We start from the raw sequence: 24,077 nt of genomic DNA, 5'->3' as shown, positions 1-24,077 counted from the left end.
ATTTTTACAATTGACAGCAAGTAAAATTTACTTATGGGACTAAATATAATCTATCATTAATACAAGAGGCCCAGAGGGCCTGTATCGCTCACCTGGTTTCATGAGATATGAAACAAGAACGATGCTTAAGTATATTTGTCACTGGTATTGCTATGTCAATATATATCATAAGCATTTTATATGGGTACATGTATATTGGTTTTAGTTTAATACTAAAAATGCGAAGAAGTGCATTAATCCATGAAATGAAATTGACTTTTGGCGTGACCCCATAGGGATGCTACCACACAAATGTGAGTGATATCCATTGCTTAGTTTCAGAGAAGATCTTGTTTAGATTAATTGACCCCTTTTGACCCTGCCCTCTGCCCCTGGGGGGTCAGCTCCTTTCTTTATACAATTTTGAATTCCTACGCCAAAAGGATGCTACCAGTCAAACCATTGCTAAGTTTCAGAGAATAAGTTGTTTAAATCAATTTAGCCAAATTGACCCCTTTTGAGCGATATCCATTGCTTAGTTTCAGAGCAGAAGTCATTTATATAAATTCTGCAAAACTGACCCCTTTTGGCCCCGCCCCTCAGCCCCCAGGGGGTCGGCCCCGTCATTTGTACAATTTCAAATTCCTACCCCAAGGTGATGCTACCAGTAAAATATGAGAGATATCCATTGCTTGGTTCCAAAGAAGAAGTCAATTATATGAATATAGCCAGATTGAGCACATTTGGCCCCGCCCCTCAGGCCCCTGGGGGGGTCAGTCCCATCATTTGTACAATTTCAAATTCCTACCCCAAGGTGATGCTACCAGTAAAATATGAGAGATATCCATTGCTTGGTTCCAAAGAAGAAGTCAATTATATGAATATAGCCAGATTGAGTACATTTGGCCCTGCCCCTCAGGCCCCTGGGGGGGTCAGTCCCATCATTTGTACAATTTGAATCCCCACCCCATAGTGATGCTACCAGGCAAATATGAGCGACAGGCATTGCTCGGTTTCAGAGAAGAAGTCGTTTATATCAATATAGCCAAATTGACCACATTCGGCCCCGCCCCTCAGGTCCAGGGGTCGACATTAACGCTTGTCCGATTGTCCGGTACCAATCGAAATTGATGTCGGACAAGTGAAATCATTAAAGTACTTGTCCGACGGGACAAGTAACAAATCTGTCATTGTGTTTTATTGATGTTATATTCTGAAGTCAAAACTGATTCAATACTCACTGTAAAATGAGTAAAAACTCCTTTATAATTGTGTTAACCATCGAACGGAAGTGAGTTGCATGCTTATTAAAGCTTCATTCGGAACTACATAGAAATGACGGTAGACTTCCGAGGGCTCTCGAAAACATGTAATCGGTATCACTAGTATGTTTGAAACGCATGTGAATGCTGAACATGTGAGAGCATTGATACTACGACAGATACCGTCTGCTGGAATCGTAATAAAAATGAATCAGTTTTGATATAATTAAGGAGGCTACAGATGAAGCAGACTACCGTGCCCTAGAAAACGGTGACATGTTTTAATGATTTTACAATAGTAAGTTTGTTTATAGTTTAATCGAACAGTTCTTCATGAATGTTAATTATTTTAAAGTACTTCATTCATCTGCTTTTAGGTAAAAAAAGGATGGTTTAGTAAAACTTAAATAACTTGTAATAATGCTTTCTTGCTGTTTTATTGTTGTTAGTAATTATTATGAGTCGAAATTATGGCTTGCAGTGCTTACCTCTACTTTATAATAAATCATCTCGCTGTTTACACATAACAGATGGAAAGTAGAAACACATGTAGGACAAGTGATTATTTCATTCGGACAAGTGAATTTATCTTATCAATTGTCCGAAGGGACAAGTGCAGAAAAAAGTTAATGTCGACCCCTGAGGTCCCTGGGGGGTCAGCCCCATCATTTGTACAATTTTGAATCCCCACCCCATAATGATCCTACCAGGCAAATATGAGCGATAGCCATTGCTTGGTTTCAGAGAAGAAGTCGTTTATATCAATATAGCCAGATTGACCACATTTGGCCCCACCCCTCAGGCCCCTGGGGGGGTCAGCCCCATCATTTGTACAATTTTGAATCCCCACCCCATAGTGATGCTACCAGGCAAATATGAGTGATAGCCATTGCTTGGTTTCAGAGAAGAAGTCGTTTATATCAATAGCGCCAAAATGACCCTTTTGGCCCCGCCCCAGAGGCTCCCAGGGGGTCAGCCCCATCATTTGTACAATTTTGAGTCCCCTACCCATAGGGATGCTTCTGACCAAATTTGTTCAAATTCCGATGAGCGGTTATTAAGAAGAAGTCAAATAAGTCAATTGTTGACGGACGGACGACGGACGCCACAGTATGGTATAAGCTCACCTTGGTCCTTCGGACCAGGTGAGCTAATAACATAATCATACATCTTTGATGGAAGATTTTAACTTACTTGACTGATGCAGTCTTCAAAGTGGATCAGTCATTTAATTGAAAATATTTGATTGATCTTCATTTCAGCAAAGCTACAGGCCAAATACAAATACTCTTGTCATCATAGATCTTAATTTGTAGGAAGCTGTTTTAACAATTTTATCATATTTGACCTCTGTGACATTTTTGTTATTCTGAAGATGTTTAAATACTCTAATAAATTTGTATCACCTCTAAAGAAGGGGAAATTTACTCTTTTGAATACACTTGATAGTACAATGCACTATAGGCCCAATATCAATTCAAGGTCTTAAGGCCCCTGTATTAATCTAAAAAGCGGGTCAAGGTCACCTAATTGAACAAACTTGATAGTCCATTACTGTGGAGCACTAAAAGCCAAATATTATCACTATTTCCAATTAGTCATTTATAGTTAGTTTTTAGAATTTTTTCTTATATCAAATAAAATGATAGTATATCATTTGGCCCTAAATGACGCTAGCTGTCGATGGGCCATAAAATCTAAACAAATAAACTGAATTTTTTCTGAACCTTTGACCTCTACGAATTTGAAAATAAAGCTCAATGCAATTCGTTTTTACACATGCTTGATGGCTTTCGTCCCAGTATGTACTGGTTAATAATCTTACATACCATAAAACATCTTTTTGCCCCAAAATAATTTGGCCAGTTGAAACAGAAAAGACAGGATCAGCACCATTACATTAGATTCATGACAGGTAACATGTAATATTATGTGAAAAATAAACTCTGAAATAGTGAAAACAACACGTAAAAATTAAACTATGAATAATTAAAATGTCATGCATGGTTAGCAGAACAGAAGAAATATGCAACATGTCTATTCTAATTCCCAGAACGTCACCAAGACATGCAGTCACACTCACTGAAAAGAATCTGCCAAATAAATTCAGTCACTGAGAAAGAATCTCCCTGACAACTGTAGTCAATAAGAAGGAATCCATCTGACAACTGTAGTCACAGAGAAGGAATCCACCTGACAACTGTAGTCACAGAGAAGGAATCTCCCTGACAACTGTAGTCAATGAGAAGGAATCTCCCTGACAACTGTAATCAATGAGAAGGAATCTCCCTGACAACTGTAGTCAATGAGAAGGAATCCATCTGACAACTGTAGTCAATGAGAAGGAATCCACCTGACAACTGTAGTCACAGAGAAGGAATCTCCCTGACAACTGTAGTCACAGAGAAGGAATCTCCCTGACAACTGTAGTCACAGAGAAGGAATCTCCCTGACAACTGTAGTCAATGAGAAGGAATCCATCTGACAACTGTAGTCAATGAGAAGGAATCTCCCTGACAACTGTAGTCACAGAGAAGGAATCTCCCTGACAACTGTAGTCACAGAGAAGGAATCTCCCTGACAACTGTAGTCAATGAGAAGGAATCCATCTGACAACTGTAGTCAATGAGAAGGAATCTCCCTGACAACTGTAGTCACAGAGAAGGAATCTCCCTGACAACTGTAGTCACAGAGAAGGAATCCATCTGACAACTGTAGTCACAGAGAAGGAATCCATCTGACAACTGTAGTCAATGAGAAGGAATCTCCCTGACAACTGTGCATGTAGTCAATGAGAAGGAATCCATCTGACAACTGTAGTTACAGAGAAGGAGTCCATCTGACAACTGTAGTCAATGAGAAGGAATCTCCCTGACAACTGTAGTCACAGAGAAGGAATCCATCTGACAACTGTAGTCACAGAGAAGGAATCCACCTGACAACTGTAGTCAATGAGAAGGAATCCATCTGACAACTGTAGTCACAGAGAAGGAATCTCCCTGACAACTGTAGTCACAGAGAAGGAATCTCCCTGACAACTGTAGTCACAGAGAAGGAATCTCCCTGACAACTGTAGTCACAGAGAAGGAATCTCCCTGACAACTGTAATCAATGAGAAGGAATCTCCCTGACAACTGTAGTCAATGAGAAGGAATCCATCTGACAACTGTAGTCACAGAGAAGGAATCCATCTGACAACTGTAGTCACAGAGAAGGAATCTCCCTGACAACTGTAGTCACACAGAAGGAATCTCCCTGACAACTGTAGTCACAGAGAAGGAATCTCCCTGACAACTGTAGTCACAGAGAAGGAATGTCCCTGACAACTGTAGTCAATGAGAAGGAATCCATCTGACAACTGTAGTCAATGAGAAGAAATCCACCTGGCAACTGTAGTCACAGAGAAGGAATCTCCCTGACAACTGTAGTCAATGAGAAGGAATCCATCTGACAACTGTAGTCAATGAGAAGAAATCCACCTGGCAACTGTAGTCAGTAAGAAAGAAACTCTCAGAAACTGTAGTCACAGAGAAGTAATGTATCGGAGGACTTCAGTCACTGCAGGTGACAGAGAGACATATACTTGGTGAGCATCTGGGATGGATGGATTAGCAGAACACAATTTGATATAAAAATATACTAACATTTCTCCAATATCAATTGTCTTTCTGTACATTTCAAGTCTGTGCATGGATCTTCCAGACATCTTGATGTAGCATCAATTCTAAAATAATGTATATATCTCTTTCTGCAGCACAAGTCAAGTGTCATCAATTTTCGGTAAAGTTTCCGTACTGTTTCCATGGTAACAGCTACCAAGGTAGAGAGTGAAAAGTTGTATATATAAAACACATTGTTCCCACATAGTCATTCTGTAAAAAATCATTTTCATTTAAAAATATTCTGATTAAAATAAAAAGTCTGATCATCATCCACTGTTCATTCAAATCACTTTTGACACATGACGATAACATGCTTGTCATAATGAACAATCATCAACTTTTCATTTGTTGGGTTCCATGGCTTTTAATTTATTGGTTGTCAAGCCCAATTATCTGTTCATATGATGACAAATCCATTGTAAACCCAGTTACATCCAATCAGCTCCATATACTATCACTACTGGTCCATGTTGTGATGAGGACAAATCTATTGACTCTGATCATATCCTGGTGATCAGTATCCATGGCAACTAATTCTTGCTTCAAGGACACACATGATAGCATGTCATTCTATCCTGATACCAGATGACCTAGTTTGAGGGTCAGACCCAGTCTTGTGGATTCTTCAGTACATTCAGGAGCTCCTCCTCCTTGGACCCTGCACTGGGGGAGTGACAATACTCCCATTTCTGTAACATACAGTTGTATTGGATAAGTATCAAAACAAGGTCAACAGTCACATACATCAAGCAATAAGCACTGCATGTACCTCCAGGTAGCTCTAAATATACATACAGTAAGCTCTTCACATATACAGAGTAAGTCTTATACAAAAAGCTCTACACAAACCCATAATAAGCTCTACACATGCTCTACACATACATACAGTAAGCTATACACAACCCACAATAAGCTCTATGCATACTTCCAGTAAGTTTTACATATACACCTAGTAAGCTTTTAACATATATCTAGAAAGCTCTACACATACACTCAGTTAACTCAGAAAAAAAACCCCAGTATTATATCTCTACAAACACATCAAGGTAAGTCCTATACAGAAACCCAATTAGCTTTACATATACACCCAGTAAGATCTGCACACACACTCAGCAAATCAACACAAAAAATTACATCTAATACGTACGCTCTACACAAGGCTCTTCACATAAAACCAGTAAGCTCAACTCAGATACCCAGCAAACTCTACACATGCTATATATGCCAATTTACCCAGTACGTCACACACAAGCTCTACACAGATAACCAGTAATTTCTACACAATGCTCTTCAAATACAACCTTTAAGCTCTATGCATACATTCAGCAAACTCTACAAAAACATCCAGTAATATATCTCTACACATACACCAAGGTTAGCTCTATACAAAAACACAGTAAGCTTTACAAACACACTCAGTAAGCGTTACACATACACCCAGTAAGCTCTACACATACACCCAGTAAGCTCTTCATGTACACCCAGTAAGCTCTACAGGTACTCCCAATAAGCTCTAAACATATATACCCAATAAACTCTACAAAACACACTCAGTAAGCATTACACATACACCCAGTAAGCTCTTCATATACACCCAGTAAGCTCTTCACATACACCCAATAAATTTTACACATACACTCGGTAAGCTCTACACATACACCCAGTAAGCTCTACACATACACCCAGTAAGCCCCACACATACACCCACTAAGCTCTACACATACACCCAGTAAGCTCTACACATACACCCAGTAAGCTCCACACAAACTCCAGTAAGCTCCACACATACACCCAGTAAGCTCCACACATACACTCAGTAAGCTCTACACATACACCCAGTAAGCTCTACAAACACACCCAGTAAGCTCTACACATACACCCAGTAAGCTCTTCATGTACACCCAGTAAGCTCTACAGGTACTCCCAATAAGCTCTAAACATATATACCCAATAAACTCTACAAACACACTAAGTAAGCGTTACACATACACCAGTAACCTCTACACATACTCCCAGTAAGCTCTACACATACTCCCGGTAAGCTCCACACATACACCCAGTAAGCTCTACACGTACACCCAGTAAGCTTTACACATACTCCCAGTAAGCTCTACACATACTCCCAGTAAGCTCCACACATACACCCAGTAAGCTCCACACATACACCCAGTAAGCTCCACACATACTCCCAGTAAGCTCTACACATACTCCCAGTAAGCTCCACACATACTCCCAGTAAGCTCTTTACATACTCCCAGTATGCTCCACACATACTCCCAGTAAGCTCTACACATACACCCAGTAAGCTCTACACATACACCCAGTAAGCTCTACACATACTCCCAGGAAGCACTACATGTATACTCGGTAAGTTCTACACATAATACCCCACTAAATTCTCTACATACACGAAGTAAGCTCTCCACATATATAAAGCTCAACAAATACTCCCTTAAGCCCTCTGATTACATAAAAACTGATGAAAGGTCAAATAATTTCTCTTCGGCACATCATGTACTTACTGCATGAAGAGGCAGGGACATTAGTATGCTTTCAAATCTGGCACCAGGTGTCATCAGCCCAAACTTGGTTCCTCTGTCATAGATAAGGTTGAACTCCACATAGCGCCCCCTCCTCAATAGCTGCCACTGCCTAGAGGGACATACAAATCAGTGAGTACTATGATCCTTGTCGTCATATGGCAGAGGGGAAATAACTCTCATACTCTTTAGTCATACTCCAGCTCACTAAGCACAAAACCTTGAAAGCGTTTCAGCTAACACAACATTGTATGGATTGTTGAATATTATGTGTCCTCTTAACATTATACAATTATTGCCTTTTGTGTTTGATGTACACGAGACTATACGGACCTGGTCAAGAGTTTGTTAACCTCGGCTGTTAACAAACTCTTGACCAGGTCCGTATAGTCTCGTGTACATCAAACACAAAAGGCAAGAACTGTTTTGTAATATGGCCAACTAAAACAAATAAATAAAAAAAATCCCAAGGCTCCTGTCCGAATCATGTTGACTAAAGTTTTCAAAGTCAGCATGCAGACCTACTTTTAGCACTTAAATATGGCTGGAGAAGCACTTGAAGTATATTTCTGGATGTTCAACAAGTCTTTCTTCTTCAAAATATCTTGCAATTCCTCTTCGTTTATTGTAGCGAAACGTTGTTGGGGTATCAACAAAGTGATGCCGAACATTCGTTTAGTTTCCAGCATTCTGATTGGCTGTTGTGCAAAGTAAAAGATTGCCGACCAGTTCGTACTTGGTCTGCAATGCCTAGGGAATTTCGTAGCTGAGCTGTTTTAGCACAAACAGGTCTACTCACTGATAGGTTCTCATGAGGAAAGCAGTAAATTGGCCAATGAAAATTAGGGAAACACTTCAGCCATATTATAATGACACTGGTAGTAAGTTAAATGAAATGTTAACTCTGGTTGAATTCATTTCAGTGCCTACATATAATTTTTCAAAAACAAAATGAACATCATATATACTAGTAGTTTAAAATTAGAACAAGGACAGATAGACTTCTACAGAGTGCTCGTACAGGAATTAAACCCATGTCTCTTGTATGATGATCCTATCTTCCACAACAGGAATCAAAGAAGCATGCTTCGTTAACACCATATACATGTAGTTAACTCTTATACACAAGCCACACACTTTTATGTAAAATATCACATGTACATCACCTGTATAAAAAGCATTATAGTGGAGCACTGAATAACAAATCGTCTTCCTAAAATCTTATAATAATTTAGGAGTGTTAAGTAGTTTTTATTGACTACAATATTAGCCTGCTTGCATGGTGATGGCAGAAAAGGATGTATGATAAGGTCTTATAAAATAGATTAATATCATATCTAGTTAGAAAAAAAGCTACATAATATAATACTGACCAGAATAAATATCATCATTGTACATGAATATATTATATCAGTAAATTCTTAGTCTAGAACTCTTACTATATAACTTTTACTTACTTAGTTAATGGAGATATGAACACTGATCACATCTTTTGCATGAATTTGTAGTATAATATATGTTCTTGTGACAAACATATGTTTTGTAATTTTCCCGACTTTTAAAAGATATAGTTGAGTGGTGATAGAGTGATTTAAATGAAAATATCTTTCTTAAATGCAGGTCATGAGCTACATTCCAGCTCTCGGTAGGCTCAGTTTGAATAGTTTGCAATGCTTTGAAATATTTTAATTTCTGTTTGGTAGCATAGAGGGAAAATCAATTATGGTCTGAGGCAAAATAACACTTGTGTCTCACAATCTAACTTATCTCTGAAATTCTACTACAAAAAAATGTACAAATGTTGGAAGGGAAATAACTCTTGCAAACTTGCAAATGTCCTAGTTGATCAGTGAGACAACTTGTCTGTTCAGGTCGAATTCCATCATTGCTAGATACTCATAGTTTCCAGAAGATAACGACTTACATAAGGATCAGGCTATTAAAGAACTTTGAGCAAGTATTTAATGCTTATATGTGAATATGACAAAGCTTACCTGTCTGCATAAGAATAACCGTCGCTTTTGTGTTTCTGAACAATGGGTAAGTATGATGGAAGAACAGCTTCAGCACAGCTCTGCAATTAGACATTACAATGCTATTATAATGATGTATATACAGCCTCTGTAGGAAGCACAGTGTGATTCTGCTTAGTATACCATTTTGCTGAAATAAATTTTCTTTTTCCAATAATGATGACCATGATCTTTGGTTAAAGATACAATCATCCCAAGCAAACAATTTCAATATGTAAGCACTTTATGAAGTTTAAGCTTATCTTGGCACAAGGTAAAACCCACATTATGATACAGAAACCATTTTTCTTTTTTTTTTTTGTATCAATATTGACACTGATATTCTGGCTTTCTGACTTGATTTTGCAATCTCAAGCAACTAATTTCAGTAAAAACTAATAAGAGTATGAATTCCTTTGACTCAATTAGACTAAACTCAATGTACAGAAGTCTTGTTGTGATGATGACCTACTGACCTTTGACCTTCACAGCTTTCAGTATAGAAGCACTGTAAGACATTTTAGTTTAATGACCCCATGGAAACTGAAGTTATATCCACAAAAATAACATTTCCATTGATAGTAACAGTGACCTTGCCCTTTAACCTTCAAACAAAAAGAAGTAATCCTCTACTATGATGTTAGTCCAATTAGATGAAGGGAACTGAAATTACTGCACAGAAACCAAAGTTTCCATTTATAGCAAGTGACCTTGACCTTTGACCTTCAATCTTGTTTAGCAATCCCATGCAAGACCTTTGAATTCAAAGGGTACTTATCTTAGTCAAACATGAGATCTAATTAACAAGGGGATGGACCTAACAACAAACATGGACTTCACTAGTATCACCATTGGTGACACAGTAGCATACACCATAGACCGTTAACATGTCCCTGTAAACCGACATATTGTTTCTGTAAAATATTTGTCTCAGATAACCATTTTGTGAAAAATAACAACTATAAACTGATTACTACAGACCCTGAAGCGTTTAACGTTCCTTTCAAATGCGGACGAAACGCAAAATGAATTGGGAAAACCAAACACAAACGCTGTATGTATATCCCATTTGCTCTTTCATATGCCAGATAGCCTACAAGATAATTTCTAATTCAATGTTTACTGTTTGCCTTGTCATATAGTGTAAAAAAAGGGTATTTAAATATCCGAGTTGTATGTATGCCTAATTGAGCAACAGAATTATTTAGATAGCAATCTCTTTGATTTAAATATCCACTGTTTAAGTCTGATGTACCTAGAATTCAGGTACATAATTATAAAAGAAGACAATACCTATATACAATTTGATTGTGTACCCATTAACTTATTATAACTGTTTTATTAGACACTCCATTCCCTACCCGTGTCTGTAACAATAGGTATACATAACAAAAGAATGAGCAATTCCATTACACACTGAAGGGTTGAATGGTTTATCTATTGTTAGAATGTCTATTGTCATATCCTTGGTGCCCAGAGATACCGACTGTAAGTGCAGTATACATACATTTGACAATTGAGAAATTACTTCATTCCAAAGGACCAAGCATGTGGTAAACATTTAGGTATCAATGTGTATAAACACTTCTTCAAAGACAAATAGAAGGATTTTATTTGAGGAAAATTATTTCAAAGTGCCACATAAAGTGGTATATTTGAATTCCTAAAGGATTCAGTTAATGCCAAATGGCCAGTCGGAGACCATTACCCCTTCCTGTGAGGGAGAAGGGGAGTGCACTTTGCCCCTTCCATAAAGGTAAGGAGACTGTGTATTTCTGTAAGGAAGTTGCATGTAATGGGGAACTGATTTGTTCTAAATGTCTTCAGACCAGACACAAGGGGCATAAAGTGTCATCTCTTGATGAACTTGTCGCCATCAGGCAACGAAAAAAGATTCAAATCTTCGTCAATCAGGCTGAGAAAATTGAACAGCAAAAGATTAAAGCAGAAATGAGGTATGTAGAGGGTATACTGGATGAGAAAAGAAAACTGTTTCCAAATATCATCTACAAAATACGTCAGCATAATGCCAAGCTGAAAGAGGAAGTTGACAATATGACAAAGCAGTTTATACAAACTGTGGAAAAGTTGGAGACAGAAACCATGGACCTGCTACACAAATACAAGAAAGAGTTGGTTACCATGTACGCCACGATCAGCTCCCTACTCCACGACTGTAACAAAGCGATGCGTGTCGGCAGTAACGTCCAGGTTTATGATACAGAGCGAGACATACACGGAGCATTCAACCTACCCTACTTTCCACGTATGCGAGTGCCTGTGTTCGAGCCAATAAACTATCCCCAAGAGCTGATAGAGACTGCCTTTGGTACAATCAGGATCAAACCAGACATGGGCCAAGAACCTAACGAGCCATCCGAAACTGGTGATGAACTGGCACTGGCAGAGGTTCAAAGTGAGGCAGCAGTAGATGACCAATCAGCAGATGCACAGTCCATTAGGTCAACGCTATATGAGGAGATCCAAACATTATCCGAGTTCAACTACCTGTATGAAATAAGTAAGATTTGTCCCATATCGGACCATGCATGGGTATCGCACTGGGAAGGGAAGCGACTCTTACTTCTTAACCAGGCAGGAGAGGTGAAGCAACAGATGAAGATGTCAGTTGAGGTATGGGACATTGCCAAATCCCCAACAACAAACAATCTGTGGATGTGTAGCCGAGACGACAACTCTATTCGTGAGCTGACAACAACGCTGGCCAAAGAGCCACGTCTCCGCTTCAAGTGCAGCCGTGAGCCATGGTGTCTTTGCTGTACAACTGACAACAAAGTGCTAGTGGGAATGACTAAGGAGATAAGGCTTTATAACCTCCAGGGAAAGGTCATCCACGCAGCCACAATTGATCGAGAAGGGGAGAGGATTGTCGTTACTCCTCGCAGCATTACGCAATGCCGTATCACACGAAATGTAGCCGTGGCAGATTTTGATTGGATAGAAGATGATGGCAAAGGCAAACCACGAGTCGCTGTGATGGACAACCAACTCAATTTGTTGTTCTACTACCGTCGTAAAACCAAGAAACTTCCGGATGATTCTCTTCTCAGACCAACACCATTCGAGCCCTGGTCTCTTTCATATGACAGCAAAGGGGACCTAATCATCGCAGATTTCAACAACGACTGTATCATGCTGGTGAGTGGAGAGGGTCGTTTAATCAAAACCTTGCTAGTGGACTGGACAAATAGCCCCGTAGCCCTGGGTATCCAGTCTGACAACATCCTTTGGGCTATCTTCAACTATGAGGATGTGAAAGTGCTGAAATATGAAGATACAGGTGTCTTCATATGAGTAGTATCCTGTAATATGAGGACACCAGTTCTGTAATATGCGGACATCAGTTCTGTAATATGAGGACACCAGGACTGTAATATGAGGACATCAGTTCTGTAATATGAGGACACCGTGACTGTAATATGAGGACATCAGTTCTGTAATATGAGGACACCAGTTCAGTAATATGAGAACACCAGTTCTGTAATATGAGGACACCAGTTCTGTAGTATGAGGACACCAGTTCTGTTATATGAGGACACCAGTTCTGTAATATGAGGACATCAGTTCTGTAATATGAGGACACCAGTTCTGTAGTATGAGGACACCAGTTCTGTAGTATGAGGACACCAGTTCTGTTATATGAGGACACCAGTTCTGTAATATGAGGACACCATGACTGTTATATAAGGACACCAGTTCTATACTATAAGGACACCAGTTCTATACTATAAGGACACCAGTTCTGTAGTATGAGGACACCAGGACTGTAATATGAGGACACCAGTTCAGTAATATGAGGACACCAGTTCTGTAATATGAGGACACCAGTTCAGTAATATGAGGACACCAGTTCTGTAATATGAGGACACCAGTTCAGTAATATGAGGACACCAGTTCTGTTATATGAGGACACCAGTTCTGTAATATGAGGACACCATGACTGTTATATAAGGACACCAGTTCTATACTATAAGGACACCAGTTCTATACTATAAGGACACCAGTTCTGTAGTATGAGGACACCAGGACTGTAATATGAGGACACCAGGACTGTAATATGAGGACATCAGTTCTGTAATATGAGGACACCAGTTCTGTAATATGAGGACATCAGTTCTGTAATATGAGGACACCAGTTCTGTAATATGAGGACACCAGTTCTGTAATATGAGGACACCAGGACTGTTATATTAGCTAGGACACCAGTTCTGTAATATGAGGACATCAGTTCTGCATTATGAGAACAGTTTTCACATGACATAATTTCCTTTGGCACTAGTGTATTATCTATGGGTTTACTTTCAATATATGAATTTGAGAAATGTCTATATTTACAAAATTGTCAAATTCAAGATAAACTTCACAAAGCAATATCAATACAGGTAATGTGAAATAAATAATTCTGGATAAAAACAATTTTGGAAAATAAGGAGATGGCATTTTCACTAATTCATAGATGTGATTGTGAAAATTTTATCCATGTAACAAGCATAAATAGTATTCCCGATATAAATGACGATATCAGCATCCTCACTAGCAAGCATGTTTATATTGAATTAAAAAAGTATGACTGTTAAAAAAAGTTGTTTGTAAACTTTTATGACACAGAAGACTTATATTTTAGAATAACATCCTATTGAGTCACGATGATATATATCCCATGTTCTGCCATTGTTTAGATTGTTAAATATAGTAATCAGGAAATCTGCACCTACAGAAATACCCATGTAGTAAAGAATGTCTCTATTGAAAAAGGTTGAGGAACCCAAACATAATTGACACATACAGGTAAGTTGTACAGGTGTACACTGAGATCGAGTAATCTGTACAGGTGTACACCGAGATCAGGTAATCTGTACAGGTGTAAACTGAGATCGGGTAAGCTGTACAGGTGTAAACTGAGATCGGGTAAGCTGTACAGGTGTAAACTGAGATCGGCTAAGTTGTACAGGTGTACACTGCGATCGGGTAAGCTGTACAGGTGTACACTGAGATCGGGTAATCTGTACAGGTGTACACTGAGATTGGTTAAGCTGTACAGGTGTACACTGAGATCGGGTAAGCTGTACAGGTGTACACTGAGATCGGGTAATCTGTACAGGTGTACACTGAGATCAGGTTAGCTGTACAGGTGTACACTGAGATCGGGTAAGCTGTACAGGTGTAAACTGAGATCGGCTAAGTTGTACAGGTGTACACTGCGATCGGGTAAGCTGTACAGGTGTACACTGAGATCGGGTAATCTGTACAGGTGTACACTGAGATTGGTTAAGCTGTACAGGTGTACACTGAGATCGGGTAAGCTGTACAGGTGTACACTGAGATCGGGTTAGCTGTACAGGTGTACACTGAGATCAGGTTAGCTGTACAGGTGTACACTGAGATCGGTTAAGTTGTACAGGTGTACACAGAGATCGGGTAATCTGTACAGGTGTACACTGAGATCAGGTAAGCTGTACAGGTGTACACCGAGATTGGGTAACCTGTACAGGTGTACACTGAGAGCGAGTAACCTGTACAGGTGTACACTGAGATCAGGTAATCTGTACAGGTGTACACTGAGATTGGGTAACCTGTACAGGTGTACACTGAGATTGGGTAATCTGTACAGGTGTACACTTAGATCAGTGGTGAATACAGGTGATACATTGATGTTTATGATAAACTGAGAACAATTCAATAGTGTTACTGTACATAATAAACAACTAGAACACTGACACGTCAGAAAGGGCCCCGCTATGTGTCTGACCCTTCAGGGTAAATGTAATAATTATTGTCAGTGTTTTTCCTGCCTATATAACTGGGTGCGCCAAACGACCCCATTCTCAATGCGTTTTAGCCTGATTTTTTCCCAAAATCAACTCGAAAATTCCAAATAACATTTGTATGACGACTTTTCACAATCCATGAAAAAATTCCCAGTTTCGTTTTTAGGAATACACTGTGCACTGTAAAAATACCCAGGAAAAACACTGATTGTAATATACTGACATGAAACTATTAGATATATGTTTTTGATTAACCTTTGCTATTGTTTTATTAATGTTAGCATTAATAGGGCCACTGACAATACTGCTTATTATTATTGTATGGAAAAGCTAGGTAAAAGAATTCTACAAGCATTATACTTTTCAAATTTGTTTCAAATCTAATATCAAGGAGCACACAAACTGATATAAACTCAATGCAGTTATTCTAATAAGGTAAACTTGAGAGGGTTTTCTGAAAAACAAAACATACCAAATGTGAAGAAAAGGGGAGAAAAAAAGGATTTTTTAAAATATTTTAATAATGTCCTTTTTTTGTCATTTGAGGTATACGAAATCCAAACCAGTACTTTTTTCACCTTTTTTTGTTTTAAAACTTTTTATATTTAGACCCAATCAACTTCAAAATTTGGTCGCTTGACACCAACTTACCTTCATAATGTCATAACAAAATCTTTAATACCATTTAAAAAATGTCAATCCGACCTTAACATATGACCCATTGACTTTGAACTTTGGTCAGTTGATATCTTGTTTGATTGTGACCAACTTTGCATAAGTCATAAATTATGCTAATGGAAGACTGTAATAGTATTGTATATGTATGTGTGTATTGTGGTTTTATGTCAATATGTAAAATGTTACATCATCGAAAATCGGCTTCCCTCAATACCTGTATGTACCAATTTTCGCCGCAATCAGAAGCCTCTGTTTCATTCCCATGACAACACAGGTTTTGGAAAGGTGAACCATTGTTCCCTCAAAACCCCTATATACCAATTCTCTCACCAAAATCGAACAATAACGAAATTTTGACCAATCAGAAACCTCCATTTGTTACCATGGCAACAGACGGTTTCGTAAGTGGTACCATTGTGTTTGGCTTCCCTAAATACCACTATGTACCAATTTTCACCGAAATCGAACAATATCAAAATTTCAACCAATCAGAAACCTCCATTTGTTACCATGGCAACAGACGGTTTCGTAAGTGGTACCATTGTGTTTGGCTTCCCTAAATACCACTATGTACCAATTTTCACAGAAATCGAACAATATCGAAATTTCAACCAATCAGAAACCTCCATTTGTTACCATGGTAACAGACGGTTTCATAAGTGATACCATTGTGTTTGGCTTCCCTAAATACCACTATGTACCAATTTTCACCGAAATCGAACAATATCGAAATTTCAACCAATCAGAAACCTCCATTTGTTACCATGGCAACAGACGATTTTGTAAGTGGTACCATTGTGTTTGGCTTCCCTAAATACCACTATGTACCAATTTTCACCGAAATCCTCCAACTCTTGTCAATAATTTGGCGCAAAAGAAAAAAACGGACAGACGGACAGACAGACAACCTGATTACTATAGGGCACTGCATCTTTGATGCGGGGCCCTAATAAACAATTCTGCAATCTGCTATAACTAATGTTTCAAATTTATATAAAAGCATATCAAAAACAAGATCATTCATTGATAAGAAAATGTCAAAATTGTTTTGACTGCTAAAATCCAAAAGGGTCGATTACCTGGCATTTTGAAGCCGACCCAGGATGACCTTGACCGTTGACCTTTGAACTTGTGACCTTGAACTATGAGTTTGATCATTCTGTCAGTTAACTCTTGGTTTATTTCTTGACAACTTTGCATAATCGAATAGTGAACAGTTAAAAACAACAAAGATCCAGTATTTTCATGTTAATGTTAAAATCCAATATGGCCGCCTAACAGCCATTTTGAATTCGATTTGCATGAAATACTACACATCTGATCTAGGATGCATGAGGAATCATCAGTTCCAATTTGATACAAATCCTTCATCTCCTTCAATCATTTTTGTGCAGAAGAAAAAAACCGGACAGACGGACGGACGGAGGGCCGGACGGACGGACAACCTGATTACTATAGGGCACCCGCATCTCTCGATGCAGTGCCCTAATAACTGAAAGAATATGACAACGGTAACAAGAATTCCAATACAACGTAAATAAGTTTACCTATATGATTATTATTTTGAATATACAGGGAAAACTCTGTACCTATCTTTGTTGTGATGCAAGTTACATCAGAAAGTTATCTTCAATGATAGACATAACAGGATAATAGGCCATTTACTGCAAAAAATAAAAGTGACATTATCCACGAAAATAAAATACTATCATATTTCTGGATAGGGAAAACTTAAACCGTGTAAATTTAATTTCCTCATTTTAAGTAAAAATCATGAAAATTAAGACCCACAAAAATAACCGGCTATACGGTCCCATGTCTCTCATTGGAATCAATGTATGAAAACATTTTTTTATATTGTTCAAGGAATTGATTAGTGTAAAAAGCTACATCTCAATTAGCTTTATCCTAAATTCTGATTGAAGAAGTTAATCTGATCATAACGAGTAAGTTTAGTTCAACACAAAATGTACTTGATAACAGAAAAAAATGTTCATGGAAGAAATGTGGCTCCTGGAAAGAATGTGTTGAGATAAACTTGTTTGATGTTTACTTGTAAAATATGCATTTGAGGAGAACAATGTTATGTGATTACTTTGTAAAATAAATACAATGCAATGATGTTTGTTGATGTTTGTACATTCTTTTCTGTTTTGAATTCATACAATTGCTCAAAGCCTGGTGATGGTACCCCATCAGGCTCCCGGGAAATCAGCCTCACCATAGGTACAAATTTGAATCCCAACCACATAACAATGATACCAGACAAATATGAGTGATATCCATTGCTTAGTTCCAGAGAAGAAGTTGTTTACATCAATTTAGCCAAATTGACCCCTTTTGGGTGCGTCCCTCAGGCCTCCAGGTGGTCAGCCCAACCATTTGTACAATTTTGGATCCCTACCCCATAACGATGCTACCAGTCAAATATGAGTGATATCCATTGTTTATTTTCAAAGAAGAAGTCATTTATATTAATTTAACCAAATTGACCCATTTTGGCCCCGCCCCTCAGCCCCCAGGGGGGTCAGCCTCACCATTTGTACAATTTCTAGTCCCCACCCAATAATGATACTATCAGTCAAATTTTGTTCAATTTCGATCAACGATTATGAAGAAGAAGTCAATTGTTGGTTGACAGACAGACAGAGGAAGGGACGGACGGCCGGGACGCACGGATGCCGGATGCCTGATAACAGATGCGGGGGTATGGCATAAGCTCATCTTGGTCCTTCGGACCAGGTGAGCTAAGAATCTGTCCTATAAGGTGATCTTACTGTATTTTTGATGCTATGAATTAGTACTGGTGATAATTTATGTGTACAATTAGGGTAGACAAGAGGAAATTGACCAAATGGCCACCTGAGCAATGTAAACCACAATGGAAAGATAGAACTGCTTTTGTTGCACTCTGTGACCCCTTATGACCCCTTACCTCAGCCTCCCGGGTAGTCAGCCCATTCTTGAATTTAGATTCTGATTCTCACGTACCACAGGCTGATATTTTCATTAAATATGACAGACAGTAAAGCTGTAATGTCTTTTGCAGTCAATGACCCAATTCCGAGGTCCCCTGGTGAGTGAAGCCATTCTGGAGTTAAAATACTGGTTTTCAATCACTACAAGCAGATGTCTAAATCACACAACATCTAACAATAACAAGAGACCGATGGGCCTTATTGGTCACAAGGGTTCTGATATGTCTACTGATAAATGATTTTTACTTGAAGGCTTAAGATATTTAACACCTGTGGCTCGAAAGTAGGCCAAGGCCATTCATATGAATCAACTTGCTACTGGCCCAATATCATGACCCTAGACTTAAACCACACAGGGACATAATTATTACGATCAGATCAGTCCAAATGCGAAAATTGTTCCAGATCATCTTGATATAAAGCACCCAGTATACCAAATTTCATTGAAATCCATTCATAAATTTTCTCAACTTTTAAGTATGATGCAGGGACCTAGTAGAAGTAAAACTATTAGCTTGATGTGTTTCAGACTTGTTTAACACACCTCAGTTTTACTTAAAATGTAGTTATTTAAACAATAACAGTTTATCTTGAAAATCCAGTACACAAAACAATACTAATGGGCAAATACATTTTGGTATAAACTCCAGTTAATGTAAGGGAACAATTTTGGGTATGACTCCTCTGTGTGGGTTTCCTGTCCACAAAATGACGAAAGCAATTTGCCAAATTTTGTTCGGGGGCCAGTAAAGATCAGCAAGGTCCACTTTCTCTGAATATTCATATCTTTCCTGTTTGGCAGCAAAAATAATTTTGCACCATGGATATTTGGCAAATTAATTAAGAGCAGTCGTTGCCACTTTGCAGCTCGGCATTAAGCAAAAATGGGTTGACATCATGACATCAATGAGACAACAGCTTGCCTTCCAAATTTAGCCCTTCTACCCGTGGCTGCACACTACCTTCCCAAACAAAAGAGAGCTAAATCTCAGAGGTGATATTAAAGAAACTAAGTCCCTAGGGGTTGGGAGGACTCGATGGCCTATTTTTAGATCAGTATTGTGTTTATCTCTTTATGACCAACAATGATATACATGCTTATAGAGTGGGGTTACCAATGGTTTCAAAGATATATCAAAGAAACTAGTCCCTAGGGGTGGGGAAAGACCCCAGGGCCTATATCTATAACAGGATTGTGTTTATCTCTTTATGCCCAACAATGCTATACATGGTTGTAGGGTGGGGATCTCAAGGGTTTAAACTAGCAGCAATTTAAAGGATTTACCTCAATTTCCCCTATTGGGCCCCATCCCCTCTGGCCCCAGGGGAGCCTCATCCTCCATTTACATTTGATCCCCTTTCCTCAATAATGCTCCAGACTAAATTTCATCAAAATCCATACAAGTGTTCAGGACTAGTAGGGATTTAAAGGACTTAACTCAATTTCACCTATTGGGGCCCGCCCCTCTGGCCCCAGGGGAGCCACACCCTCCGTTTATACAATGTTTGATCCCCTTTGCCCAATAATGCTCCAGACCAAATTTTATCAAAATCCATTCAGGCGTACAGGACTAGTAGGGATTGAAAGGAAATGTTGACGGACACCGGGCGGTGGACGCTGCACCATGGCATAAGCTCATCGGCGCTTCGGGCCAGGTGAGCTGAAAACTACAAAGGAACATAGCTCTGTAAGGTACAATTATTCACCCTAAATATTGAACTTTTGCAAGATCTCATTAATATAAGACTGCATAATAACTTTCATGAAAATCTGTTCATATTTAGTGTAGTCATCTTCTTCACAATGTCAAACAGTAGCAAAACTACAAAGGCCATAGCTCTGTAAGGTACAATTGAATCGTCCCAAATGTTGAACTTGTGCGAGATATCATTAATATAAGGCTGCATAAAAACTTTCACGAAAATCTATTCATATTTAGTGTAGTCATCTTCTTCACAAGGTCCAAAAGCAGCAAAACTACAAAGGGCCATAACTCTGTACGTTACAATCAGACCCATTGTCAAATTTGTCCAAGGTTTTACCATTATTAGACTGCAGACTAATTTTGATCAAAATTTTTTCATATTTTCTCAAGTTATTATGTTCACACGAAAAAGTTAATACATCTAACACAGAAATTCCAGAGAAAAAACTTAATGACTTACCGTTACAAACTTAAAAATATCTGCTTGTGCTCCATTATCCAAGTCATCAAAAAAAATGCCCCCAACACCTCTCTTCTCACCTGGAACATTTTACAGAATTGTGCTAGATCATGTTACCAAGCTGTCTTTTTAACAGTGACTGGTCTAAAAGAATCTCATTAAAGCATGTAAATGAAAATAATAGTTCTGTGACAAAAGAAGCAAAAAACCTTACATTAATTTCACGCAAAAATAATCAATCTTGTATCAAAAACGCATGAAATATGCAATTGTAAGAAAGAGAATTGTCAAATAGAAATGTTGCTGAAGAAAGTACAAATATCTGTGATAAGAAATCAAAGAGGTCAGTGAAAACCCGAGAGTTATCCAAACAAAATGAAGACGCTGAAAAAATCTAAGGGCATTAACTCTGTGAATATTCATAAAATCTTAATGTCCCTACAGAAATTATTACTATATATATTATGATAATAAAGACAACCAAGTTCCAAAACCTCATACATCTTCAGGCAAAAATATAACCCAGCAGACTATGCCATACCCTAACACTCCCACGTTATCACATTATTGTTTATCTAAGGGACATATTTATTTAATTTACATGTTAACAACCAGCCAGGTGGTGAGACAAACAGAGAGTTTAATTGCACAACAACACCTCACTCCCACGGATGTGAAATGTTCTTGGCAAATCATACCATCCACTTTCTCTCAGCATATTGATATAAGATGATTAAAGTTACCGTGCCACTAACCCTCCTTCTTTTTTCTTATTAGCAAGATAAAACTGCCTCTAATTCATACTTTTCAGCAGTACATAAGTCAGGACAAGGAAATTGTTAATGATTTAAAATCAATTTTTGTTAACAGTAAAATGCCACATAGATAACAAATATATATACTTCATTATAGGCAATATGTAGGGTTAACTTGCTATGTTCAAATATCTAAAATATATGCTGTATTTTTCAGAATTGGGCATTTTTACTGTACTCTGCTATCTATGAGGCCACATCACTTGGGGCCTCAATCGGTCATACCAGCCTCATTAATATAAAATTTGATTGGTCTACCCAAATGAAGTTTCACACCAAATTTGGTTGTATTTCACTTACAGTTTAAGAAAGAGCTTTAAATCAAAATTTCAGGACAGATCCCCCTTTTGAGCCCCACCCCACTGGCCCAAGGAATCACACAGGCCTCATTTATACAAAATAATACTGCCTTCCCCCAATCATGTTTCAATACAAATTTGGTTGTAATCCACCCAAGGGTTAAAGAGGAGTAGAGCAAAAATTATCAAAGTTCCAGTTTGGGACCCCGCCACTTGGGCCCCAGTGGTCAGACTAGCCTCATTTATATGAAATATAATTGCCCTTCCCAAATGATGTTTCACACCAAATTTGGATATAATTCCCCCAAGGATTGACGAGGAATATTGTTTAACAGCAAATATTCACCAAAGTTTTCCTTTTAGGGCCACGCACCTCTGTCCCCAGTCCCCATGGGTCGAAACAACCTCATTTATATCAAATATTATCGCCTTTCCCCTATGATGTTTTTAATTCAAATTTGGTAGTAATCCGCCTTGTGGTTAAGAAGGATAAGCGTTTTGAAAAAAAAAAATCTTACGTACGGGGCACAATGAACAAAACTCAAAGGCTATAGGTCATCCTGACATTTTGGGTAAGATGACCTAAAAATTTACCGTAAGATGACCTAAAATTTTAAATAAGTTTCCCTTTTTGGGCCCCACCACCCAGGCCCCAGGGGTCAGATACCCCAATGATGATTCATACCAAATTTGGTAGTTATCCGCTTTGGGGTTAAGGAGGACAAGCATTTTGAAAGTTAAAGTCTGACAGCGCACGGTCAGATGACCTACAAATCAAAGGGCATTAACTCTATAAAAATTAATCAATACAGACAACCAAGTTGCAAAACCAGAGACATTTTCAGGCAAAAATATTTATTTTATAGTCTATGCCATACCCTAATACTCCCACATTATTATTCATGTGAGCGATATATTATTTAATTAACACCTGAACAACCAGCAAGGAGGTGAGATATACTAGGAGTTTAATTGCACAACACCTCACTCCTATAAGATGTGAAATGTTCTTGGCAAATCATACCATCCACTTTCCCTCAGCATATTGATATAAGATGATTAAAGATACCGTGCCGCTAACCTTCCCCCTTTTTTCTTATCAGCAGAATAAAACTGGCTCTAATTTTTTTCATACATTTCAGCAGTACATGTACATAAGTCAGGGCATGGAAATTGTTAATGATTTAAAATAAAGAAAACTTAAATTCTATTTGTGACATTATAGTATTGATTTAAAAAAAATTAAATGCCACTAATTACAAAAACAAGTAATAAAAAGATTATAATATGGTAATTTTGATGTCTTTATCAGTCATCCATGATGGAGAGTATGATGAACATTAACAAACCCAAAAGAACATAACTACCCCTGTATCAGAGACTAGGAACACCTGCATTCTGATGTCTATACTACATGGGTATACCCACCACGATGTTTGATAGTGAAGTAATCATCACACCATTTTTTAAACTTTGGATAGTAGTCTTTACTGTGCTTGTCACAGGCTGTCTTCAGAGTCTTGTGGAAATGTACAACATCCTGTAAATAGCAAAACAAATCGGACAATCAGCACAAGAAAACTCTTTTCTGGAACTTGAACACTACGACAGGTGCTATATTAGTTTAGTTCTTCATGTGATTTGTCGGTGATGGCAAGATCCAAACGCCACAAAGAATTCCTGTCACTTTCCATGAATGAACAATTTCTGATGTAACAGGAGGGTGATGGGCCCAGTTTAAGTAGAAACTGCACCCAACTCGCCCTGTGGACCACCCAAAGTTTGATCGAGAACTTATACTTACATAAAGGGAAAACAAATGACTTGAAATACAATAGACAACTCGTTACAGAAAACAAATATTTACAACATAAAACACTTAGATTACAGCCCAGTA

The 24,077-nt window shown here is 38.3% G+C and overlaps 1 protein-coding gene across 1 annotated transcript in view; it reads right to left on the bottom strand.

Annotated features, from left to right (window-relative positions):
* Positions 1-2,671: 2,671 nt before the first annotated feature.
* Positions 2,672-24,077, bottom strand: part of LOC117327886 (oxygen-dependent coproporphyrinogen-III oxidase-like) — a 52,732-nt gene continuing 31,326 nt past the window's right edge. The window contains exons 10-14 of the mRNA XM_033885115.1: positions 23,609-23,720; positions 21,067-21,146; positions 9,438-9,517; positions 7,426-7,555; positions 2,672-5,592 (exon numbers count right to left, since the gene is read on the bottom strand). Coding sequence (XP_033741006.1) covers positions 5,506-5,592; positions 7,426-7,555; positions 9,438-9,517; positions 21,067-21,146; positions 23,609-23,720 — 489 coding nt within the window. The 3' untranslated portion in view covers positions 2,672-5,505. The remainder of the gene's footprint in view (positions 5,593-7,425; positions 7,556-9,437; positions 9,518-21,066; positions 21,147-23,608; positions 23,721-24,077) is intronic.

The sequence above is a fragment of the Pecten maximus genome, chromosome 5 (assembly GCF_902652985.1).
Source record: "Pecten maximus chromosome 5, xPecMax1.1, whole genome shotgun sequence".
Lineage (NCBI taxonomy): Eukaryota > Metazoa > Mollusca > Bivalvia > Pectinida > Pectinidae > Pecten > Pecten maximus.
This window is presented reverse-complemented; position numbering and strand designations above follow the sequence as displayed.